The 10813-nt window shown below is 35.7% G+C and overlaps 2 protein-coding genes across 11 annotated transcripts in view; both read left to right on the top strand.

Annotated features, from left to right (window-relative positions):
* The window catches only part of LOC104857328 (disintegrin and metalloproteinase domain-containing protein 5), an 85629-nt gene extending 76183 nt beyond the window's left edge, over positions 1-9446 (top strand). For 5 of the 10 annotated variants that reach the window (XM_010617156.3, XM_010617155.3, XM_010617154.3 and 2 more), the window contains 3 exons: positions 1761-1917; positions 3433-3480; positions 9008-9446. In XM_010617156.3, coding sequence (XP_010615458.1) covers positions 1761-1917; positions 3433-3480; positions 9008-9089 — 287 coding nt within the window. In that variant the 3' untranslated portion in view covers positions 9090-9446. Of the gene's footprint in view, positions 1-1760; positions 1918-3323; positions 3407-3432; positions 3481-9007 lie in introns of those variants that run through there. The other 5 variants (XM_019206501.2, XM_010617159.3, XM_010617160.3 and 2 more) reach the window with 3 other exon arrangements.
* LOC104857329 (high mobility group nucleosome-binding domain-containing protein 3-like) lies at positions 741-1259 on the top strand. Its single transcript, XM_010617162.3, has one exon. It carries the CDS (start codon positions 795-797, stop codon positions 1191-1193), a length of 399 nt encoding a protein of 132 aa, XP_010615464.3. The 5' UTR covers positions 741-794; the 3' UTR covers positions 1194-1259.
* Positions 9447-10813: the final 1367 nt, after the last annotated feature.

The following is a 10813-nucleotide window of genomic DNA, read 5'->3' as shown; positions in this document are numbered from 1 at the left end:
CTGAGATATTTAGAAATGGGAAGAAAGGAGCTAAAGGTGTAGGGAAGGTGTGATGGGTAGGGGAAGGGTAATAAGGGAAAAGAAAAAAATGTGAGATAATGAAAAGATGGAAATAAAGTGTTTGTAGATGTTGAGGGGAGAAGGGGGTGAAGGGAGGGCAGGGACAAGGGGAAAAAATGAGAACCAAAGCATGTCATGTAGAAGTACAAATTCCCAACAATGAATCTAACTGTACTGTATCGCTAAAATGTACCAATAAACTCAAAGCTGAAAAAAAAATAATAACCTATTTCAGGGCTTGCAAGTTCTATCCTCTACAAACATCAGAGTACAATTTAGCCAAGTTTTTTTTCTAGTTTGTCACAGACATGATATTTTCTTCCTTGTTGAATGACATGCTTTTTTTTTCTGTCTGAGACCAGAAGCAACTCTAATATTCATATTTTACCAATATTCTGCTCATGTATTTTACCAAAATTCTGCTCTTTATGTACTGAGAAGATGTAAGCTTTCTTTCCAACCCTTCTCTTCTCTCTCAGCCCTCACCAGAGACTCCTTTATTGCTTATATTGCTATCAACAGTCCCTTCATGGTAACAGGCTTTTCTATATAGACCTTATAACTACTTCAGCCTTCACCCATTAACCAGTTCAAAGCCACTTCCAAAGGGTGAGTTGACAAGCTGGACATAGATTAAATAAATGTTTACAAGTTATACAGTCTAATGAGTTACCACCTATTGGAAAGTCAAGAACTCAAAAACATCAAACCTGAGTAAAACCTGAGTCTAGCATATGTATTACATTAGTTTAAGAGTTTTTAAAATTATATTTATGGGCGGCGTGGCTAGGCAGCATCCCAGAGCCTGCAGTCCCCACTGGTCACTTTCCGCTGACCCAACAGTCATTAGTCCGAAGAGAAAGTTTCCAGAGACTACAGAGGGCAAAGATGGATCCAAAGTAACTAAACAGGAACCCACAAAACGGTGTGCCATATTGTCCGCGAAACCTGCTCCACCAAAACCTGAACCTAAACCAAGAAAAACTTCTACTAAGAAAGAACCTGGAACAAAGGTTAACAGAGGTGTTAAAGGGAAGAAGGAAGAAAAGCAGGTAGCTGGAAAGGAAGGCGCTACACAGTCTGAAAATGGAGACACTAAAGCTGGAGAGGCGCAGAAAACAATCTGTAGATAAGGAGGGAGAAAGAACTGTCACAAAAAGTTGGGGTGATTTTATGTGCCTCCTGGGACACCTTTTAAAAGCTACTTTTACTAAGCATTTTGTAAATGCTTATTTTTTAGGTCTCTACTAGTAGGCAAACAAAATACCTAAGGATGTACATTTTACCCTCTCATAGTCATGCTTTTTGGAAGTTTTCATCATTATCAAGTAAAATAAATACCACCTTAACATTGGAAGCTGTGTATAAAACTGAGTGAGCAGTCCATGCACCTGCTTTAAGAATTTAGTTCTGGGCATTACTGTGAATTTGAATTTTTCATGCAATTTTTCTAGAGCAATAATCAGTGGTACTTTTGTACCTAGGTTTTCTGTGATTTTGACGAAACATGGATAGTTGAGGCCACCTGCTATTTGTGGTTTAAAATAAAAGGTTTTCTTGTCTAAAAAATTATATTTATGATATACTCATCAAATATGAGATGTTTAATGTTCAGAAATGAGGTTGGTAATGCTATCCTCTCTACTCTTTCATCTAATTAAGTCTTTACAATAATTTAAAATCAATATTTTCTACTCCAGGTAAAAGTGACTTCAGGGAAGGACATGCTACTGCCTCAAAATACAGGTTTCAACTCATTTTCTACATTGGTGTACCTGTGATAATTATTGCTGCTGCAATTTTCATGAAGAATACATTAAGAGAGCTGTACTACAGAGGTGGAAAAGAACATGAGAGGTAAGAATATTTGTGTGTGCACTTTACTCATGAGTATTGAATAAGTAAAAAAAATGAAGTTTTTTATTAGGAACAGCTAAGATTATAGGTAAGGCAGTCTTAGGAGAGTCACAGAGGTAACCTGCAAGCTGGTTTGATGTTTACTAAGTTTTGCAGTCTTACTCATCACTAACACCGCTTAGTTTACCACCAGAAACCATGCAGGAGGCATCCTGTATGCCAAGGAGGTTTACTTAGCATCCGAAGTCACCAAGCCTCTCAAAATAACCATGCTGCCCACAGGCTTTATCAGAATAGGTGACACTGAAAAGCAAGGAAACACACACAAAAATGTATTACATACACACTCTCAGGTCAGTGGGAAATATTTTTATTAGAATACCTGCTTGAATTAGAGACAATATCTTTGAGTCTTCTTCCACACTGTGGTTGTAAATATCAAAGCTGTTCTTTAGGAAAGCAATTACTTAGCTGGAACATGCATGTACAGTTACTAATATCAGGTTAAGAGATAGAAGGTGGCGTTATATATTATTGCGAAAATTAAACATTTAAAAAAGTTCATTTACCTAATTTACAGTATTCTGCCATGGAAGTATTTACTTATAGTTTTACCTTCCAGAAATTAATAAAAGAGAAAACATGAGTATGTTTTGCAATAGGAAGATTTAGAAAATCCATAACAACTTTAATGGATGCTTTTTTCTAAAGAATTATGAAATTATTTAATAAATAAAGTGAAATAACTAAGGTGGAGAGTACCTAGAAATAGAAATGTTTATAATTTGGTCTGCAAGACAGTTTTAAGCTAGCAGGAAAGTACAACTTCTTTTCTCTTTTAAACACTGTTAGTGCTCAAATTAAAACTGAGCTTGCAGAAATGATTAAATCCATAGCATGGCTTTAAAAGTTCTTAATATTGCTTAATGTTTATTGCATTATTATTGTAGGCTTCCTACATTTTTTAAATTTTAATTTTTTTTAGACATTGTCTCTCTGTGCAGTTTAATGAGGCCTCGAACTCACTGTGTGGCCCAGGCCGGCCTCAAACTCATGTCAATCCGCCTTCAGCCTCCCAAGTGCTGGGATTACAGATGTGCACCACCATGCCTTGTAGTTACTTAAATTTTAAATAATGTCTTAACTGAACATAAACATGTAAAAATGAATATATTTATGGAATACCATGTAATATTTTTACAGATAATTTATTAAATGCAACTTTATTGTTTTGGCTTAATTTGATCTGATGTAGAGATATCATGGAATAAGGGGCAGTGCCTATACATATGTGTATATCACAAATACTGAAGGAATATGAAGTAAAAAGTCAACAAAGGAGGGTAATTTTGGCACTTTATCTAATATTGAAATTGTACTTGTTTTGTTTTGACTTACCCTGAAAGAAGACATTTTATTTATGTGATGCTGTTATATTGAAGAAGAGATTTCAAATAGTCCTCTAAATTTTGAGATGATTTTTCAACTTTAAAACAAATTTTATCAATTTTATAGTTCTGTGTCAGAGGACAGAAGCAGGAGCATCACATCTTCCACTGAAAGGTGAGTGTAGAGTATTTAAATCTAGAAGGATGTTGGTGCCACCATCCTAGTATCTAATATTAATATATAAATTGTGTCCTTTATTATTAGCATCAGCAAGGACAGTTATATTTTGATGACATTTTGCTATCATATATGAGATTACTGATATTCAGGGATTTCACATCCACTTGCAGTTATGCTATTATCTCAAAAATTGCTGATATTAATATAGAGTCTTGGGATTCATTCATTTTATTGTCTTCCATCATCTCAGTAAATTTAGAGCTCAGATTATGGAAGAATCAAACAATTAAATGAAAGTAATTTTATTTTATTTTCCCCATTAAGTTTATTGGTACATTTAAAGCAAATAACACAGTTACATTCATCATTGGGATCTTGTACCTCTACATGATGTCTTGATTCTTGTTTCTTCCCGATACTCCTACCCTCCTTTTAACCCCCATCCTTCCCTATTTACAAAGACTTTGTTTCCACTTTTTTCTTTTCTCATATTTTTTCTTTTCCCTTATTTCCTTTCCCCTACAATTTCCACTTCCCCTTTAGCCATTTTCTTCCCATTTCACACCTTGATTATACCATTTAAACCTTATTTACACTTTTAGTTTTTCACACCAGAGAAACTATTTGGTATTTACTCAAGCGTGTCCTATTTATTTCACTTAAAACTATAGCGTCAATGTGCATCCATTTAGCTATACATGTTTCTAGTTTCTCATTCTTTATGGCTGAGTAGTACTCCATTTTGTAGAAAAACCACATCTTCTTTATGCAGTCTCCAACTGATGGGCAATTGGGCTGTTTCCAAGTTCTAGCTATTACAAACTGTGCCGCTATAAACACAGGTGTACATATATCACTGTGGTATGATTCTTTAAATTATTTTGGGAAGATACCCAGCAGAGAGATAGCTGGGTGAAATGGGACATCTAATCCTAGTTCTTTGAGGTATCTCCATACTGATTTCCACAGTGGTTGCACCAGTCTGCACTCCCACCAACAATGGAGAAGGGTTCCTTTCTCCCCACAACCCCACCAACATTTGTTATTGGTTGATTCCTTGATAGCAGCCATTCTTTCTGGGGTGAGGTGGAATCTCAGTGTTGTTTTCATCTGCATCTCTCGAATGACCAGTGATACTGAACATTTTTTCATATATTTATTTGCTTTTACTTCTTTGTCTAAGAAATATCTGTTCATTTCAGACACCCATTTTTGAATGGGATTTTTATATTTGGGGGGCCTGAATTTTTGAGCTCTTTATATATTTTAGATAATTATCCTTTGTCTGAGGAGCAGCTGGTAAAATTTTTTTCCCACACTGTAGGTTGTCTCTCAGCTCTGTTGGTGCTTTCTTTTGCAGTGCAGAATTTTTTTTTAATAAGATGAGATCCCAGTTGTGTATTCTTTGTGCTAGTTCATGTGCTACTGTTCATAAACTTTTTTCCTATGCCAATATCTTTTGGAGTTCTGCCTAACTTATCTTCCGCAAGTTTAGAGTTTCTGTTTTAATATTTAGATGTTTAATCCACTTGGATTTTTGTTTAGTGCCTGGTGAAAGATAAGGGTCTAGTTTTAATCTTTGGCAGGTTGAAATCCAGCTTTTCCAACACCATTTATTAAAGAGGCTATCTTTTCTCCACTGAGGATAGTTGGCTCCTTTGTCAAAGATGAGGTAGATCCGTACATCTGGAGTTGTTTCTTCATCTTCTAATCTATTCCACTGGTCCTCAGGTCTTTTTCTTTGTCAGTACTGTGCTGTTTTTAATCACAGTGGCTTTGTAGTATAGTTTCAAGTTGGGGATTTTGACACCCGCCCCCCATCGTGTTCTTGTTTCCTGGAATGGGTTTTGCTATTTCTAGGTCTCTTCTGGTTCCAATGAACTTTTGGATAATTTTCTCTAGTTCTGTGAGATATGCCATTGGAAATTCAATCAGGATTGTTTTGAATCTGTATAGCAGTTTTGGGAATATGGCCATTTTCACTATGTTGATTCTTCTGACCCAGAAACGGGATATCTTTCCATTTTCTTATATCCTCTTTGATCTCTTTTTTTCAGAGTGCTATAGTTTTCAGTGTAGAGGTATTTTGCTTCCTTTGTTAGATTGATTCCTAGATACTTCATTTTCTGGATGCTATTGTGAAAGGAATTAATTCCCTAATTTCTTTCTCAGTGAGTCTGTTATTTGTGCACAAGAAGGCTATTGATTTCTGAGTGTTGACATTGTATCCAGCTACTCTGCTGAAAATGTCAATTAAGTCTAGAAGTCTTTTGTTGGAGCTTTCTGGGTCTTCTATGTAGAGTATAAAATTGTCAGCAAATAACAACACTTTAACTTCTTCTTTTGTTTCTTTTGACATCTTAAGAGGAGTCCTGGTGCCAAGCAGAGCCAGGCTGCTATCATTTCTCTCTGCTTTTCTTAATTGCTCCCTCTAGGAAGGGTTTAACTCTTTGTAGTCAGAAATTTCCAGAAACTTCACTGAGGCTCTTTCCTATCCTTTCTCTGGATACCAGCCCCAAATTATAATTTACATCTTTTTATCTTGTGTATTTCTTAATAACTTATAGTAGCTAGTTATTTTTGACCCCTTTAACCTTTGTACTCTGTTCTCTTGTCCCTTGGTAGGGGCACAACCTTATCTCACGTGCCCAGGATCATAGCAATTCCTTGAGGATGGTTTGGGATGGCAGGGATAAGGCTTCTCTATTGTGATCCTTGTATGCAAGAGACAGTGGTTACCATGTGGGCTTGGGTGTAAGATGCTAATTCAGGGGTGACAGGTAGGACCTGGTTTGGTTCAGTCACTTGGGGACTCATCTGCTTCATAGAGCCTGTGCTCTGAGTAGCTAGAAATAGGTCATAGCGGCAGCTGGGATGAGGGAGATGAGTGACTCCTAGCAACTTGTTTCCAGGGGACACAATGACACATTACTCAAGCATGATGTAGTGATGGCAGAGCCCCAGGAATGATGGCGTTCACTAACCACTGGCCTGGAGAGCAGGATTTACTGAAGCCATGGTTCTAGTCTTAAGGTTATGCAGTGTGGTAGCAGTTTGGACCACTGTAAGTGGGGTACGATATTCAGAGTTATTCTCTGGGTATATTCCAGGCAGCTACCCAAATGTTCCCTTTCCTTTCCCAAGTTCCTATGCTGACTTTTTGGAGTCCAAAAAAGTCAGGGGAAGGGATGAAGATTAGGAACCTCTAGTTGACCAGCCAGTGAAAAGTGTCTATGACATAGAAGAGCAAACAATAAAATATTTTACTTAAATTGCAAAAGAAAAAGATAGGGATAGTATCTGTATGAATAATGCCTTTATAAAAATTATGCAGCTCAATAGTGAGATGGAAAATGCACACTAAAAACAATGTGATGCTCCTAAAAACTGGGATGGCAGCTTTTATAAAAACTTACATTGTCACTTGCTGAGAACATAGAGTAATCAGAACTTGGGCATATCCTTGAGAAAGTCTACATTTGCAAATTACATTGGGAAAACTTTCAAAATCTAACCCCAGCTTCCATTTGTTGGTGCATACTATTAGTAAGGTGTACACATATGTACCAATAGATAACCACAAGAATGTCCACAGTAGAACTAATTGTAAAAACAAAGTATTGGAAACAACCCAACTTTAAATCTTACTGTCCTCTTTCCCTTCATCAATAATGTATATACAGTAGGTAGATCTCTAAATATTTAAATGCAAGGTTTTTTTTTGTATAAATAAGCAGGAAGAATTACGAAAAATTTCTGAAAGTCATGTGCAAGAAGAGTATGTGGTATCCAATTAAATCTTAGTATTAAGTAATATGAATTAACCTATACACTTTTTATTTTCAAAACATTTTTTTCTGATTTTAAGGTACTATGAATTATATACAAAAATATCTAAGAAACCTTGGTAGATACATGAATTAAGGTAAAAATTCTTATATTCATAACACATATAGGTTTCCAGTAACAATATATGTACATTTAAATATTTTTCTAATCAAAACACTATTAAAACTTACATATTTTCAAGGGTATGACAAGTTTTATACCTTAATATATAGGCTTTGATTATCATTTTGTGACATACTGTTTAATTTAAAATAAAAATAGTTATTAGGAATATTTAAGCTACTGTTTTTAGTTATACAATAAACACTACAATAAACACTAGTTCATGTACACATATTTTACAATTGCATAGTTAGAGCCTGAAATCAGAAAATTCCTTGGAAAAGAAGTGATCAAATCATGCATACCTTTCTTGCTTATTTATATCTACTGCCAGATTAGCAGTTCTTTTGTATGAAGTTGTAACTTTGTAAGTTATCTATTTTAAGTCAATTAGGCATGTGAGTGGTATACTTTCCAAGCTCTAGCATATCTAAAATTTTATTTTCTTTCACTATTCCTTAAATTTTCTTTGTAATTTTCCACTATGTCATTTAGTAATGAACCATTTCTATACTAAGTATGAGACCAGAAGTAGAAAAAACTACACAATATGGTCATATGGAATTAAGAAAATTTCAGACATTTTTAGCATTTTAGCATTTTTAGTATATTTAAACTTTTCCTGTCTCCACTGATTTTTGTAATTTAAATCATTATTTTAGACCTAACTTTGTTATTTAACTTGCATTTAAAATATATTATTTATTTTGATTTGAAAATATTTGTCATTTTCAGCTTTGTACTTAATAGTTAAGTTTAATTATTTTTGCTTATTTGCTTCATTTTTCATAATTTCAAAGGATGATTTCAGCTTATAATGGTATTAAAATCCTTGTCCAGGAAGAGAACTTGAAATGCATGAATCTTGGGCTGGGGATTTAGCTCAGTGGTTCTGGCATCTGCCTCATAAGCACAAGGTCCTGAGTTCAATCCCTAGTACCAAAAAAAGAAAAAAAAAAAGAAAGCAAAGAAACGCATGAATCTTGTCCCTTTTGTCAATCTCTTCTCACTCCCATTTAAAAATAAGGGTCTGCAACAGGGCCGGGGATTTAGCTCAGTGGTTTGGAGGCCTGCCTCGCAAGCGCAAGGACCCGAGTTCAATCCCCGGTACCAAAAAAAAAAAAAAGGGTCTGCAAAAAATGAAATAACCTTTGCCAATCCTAGTCCACCCAAGATAATCACTGTATAAAGTTTTCAGTATATGGTACATGCACATAGGTGTGTGTACGCTGGAGTTTTTAACCTAAATTAAAATACATCTGTAGATAAAATCACCACTACTTTTTCACTTTTTATTCTAAATCAAAATGTTTCCAAAATGGAAATTCCCAAGGCACTTGCTTTCTTTATTGACCTAAATAGGTTCTAAACTTGGACAAACAGTAATTTAGGAAGCTCTTGTATTAAAAACTTAAAAAAGAGTGTATGAAGTTGATAGCAAGTACTTGTTTTATCCTAGAATGTTTTCTTTTTAAAATTTTGCCCTTCAATCACTTTTATTTTTAATTATTTGAGTAATAAATATGTTTTCTATAAAAAGGGTGAGCAACATTGGCATTTCGTGTTTTAGTTTTTCATACAGCAAGGCTCCAGCAAACTTGGAATCTAACGCCAAGACAGATGATGTACCAAAACCATCAGAAGTGGCCTGAATCAAGAGGGAAATACAGTTTCTCCCTTACCACTGTCATTACGGAAGGGTTTGAACGATGTAAGAATAAATCATCTGCTACTGAAACACCCAACTTGTGTCTGGTATCTTGTCTGTATTTCAGTTCCACTTTTTAACCTTATTTACCGTAGTTTATGCTCAAAACAAGCTCAGAATCAGGCAAGGACAGCTTACAATACTTCTCCAGTGAAGTCAGCAAGTCCTGCCAGTTCAGTCTTACAGCTCAGCCTAGCCAGGGAGCACTCTGACCTCTTCCCTCCGCACTGCAGATTGTCCCAAGTCTCCCTCGCTCACTCTGACTTCCCCACTCTCTTGAAGAGCTCGTAGCCTCCACCTAGTCTGTGACTTGTCCCGGTGACATTTCTGAAGATAGGAACTGAACTGAGCCCTATGGGGTACTGCTTCTCCTCTTGGAGAGCTTCCTGTCTGCCTCTGTGTGTTGGAACAACTGTTTACCAAAGTTAGATTTGCCACCAAGCCAAGGAAGCAGAAACTTCAACGGCACCTACCTACACAACCCTTTTTAAAAGTCACGGATATGTTTGTATGCTTAGTGTCACCCTCAACATGGATGCACCTCCGCTACTCATTAGTTTCCTCGACAGTGGGGCTGTGGAGCCAGTTCACATCAGCTCACCAGGGCACATCATTAAATTTTCAGGACTAATACAAAGCAGGCATTAAATAGCTTTTATTAAAACATTATTTTCATTTACATTTATTAAAAACTAATACTATATTTTGTGGTTATTTAATCTGTATGGTGGAATTACTGTGCAGTATTAGAATGTGTACTTTACATCTCCTCCAATTGTCTTTCTAAACTCATCAAATATTAGCTTGAAACTGACCTTCACTGAAGTTGATGAACTTATAAATCTGGGTACTTATCCCCCAAAGGGTCAACTATGTAACATTTATCAGCATGCCTCAGCCTTCAGCTGTCTATGTTTTGTTTCCCCCAATAGTTTGTTGGAGGTACTTTTTTTGGTAAACATGGTACTAACCTATTCCTAGCTCTTCCTGGACCAAAATATCTAGTTGTCTGGGTCTCTAGTAAGTCTGATATGATTTGAAGAAGATCTGGGAGCCACATTTGTAGGAAGTAAAAAATGTATTTCACACATGCTCTGTAATGGAAGGTAGAGAAATTGTTGGTTATACTATCAGAAATGGTTAAGGCTACCATGTCATAGTGCAAGGATTTTGCCCTTACAGTTCCAAATATGGACGACCTGGAAGGTCATCCTAGAAGGAGAAAGGAACATCAAGACAGACAAAAATCTCCCAGTTGCTGTGATTAACTTGCAGAATTTTAAAGGACTAAAGTAAATAAAATAGTCAAGTGGCTCTGGGACAAGTTAAGTTTGGAACTTATGCAGGAGCATTTTTTTTTTCACTGATCCCTAATCTTAAATGGTAAAAAGAGGAGAGTGAAGGATTTTCATACATGGAATAGAAATGTCTTGCAGAAATATCTTTTTGCTTTTAGGTTTGAAAATGGAGGTTACTGCTGTAAGTCTGAAGGGGATACCAACATTAAAAATTTTGCTTCCTGAAAGAAGTCTTCCTTTTTAACCACAATTCCATTCAAGCTGGGTCAAAGGCCAATGAAGATTTGGAAATTCTATAGTTGCATAACACTTTGAGAGGTTATTCTAAACGGTGAAAATGTATCTTTGTAATATTGTATCAATAAAATAT

This window comes from Fukomys damarensis, unplaced genomic scaffold (assembly GCF_012274545.1).
Source record: "Fukomys damarensis isolate Sample0158 unplaced genomic scaffold, DMR_v1.0_HiC HiC_scaffold_18, whole genome shotgun sequence".
NCBI classification, from domain to species: Eukaryota; Metazoa; Chordata; class Mammalia; order Rodentia; family Bathyergidae; genus Fukomys; species Fukomys damarensis.
Note: the sequence above shows the minus strand (reverse complement) of the source record. Positions and strands in the feature narration are given on the sequence as shown.

Excerpts from the sequence above, each read along its gene's own strand:
- LOC104857329 (XM_010617162.3), top strand. The coding sequence starts at position 795 with ATGTATTACATTAGTTTAAGAGTTTTTAAAATTATATTTATGGGCGGC.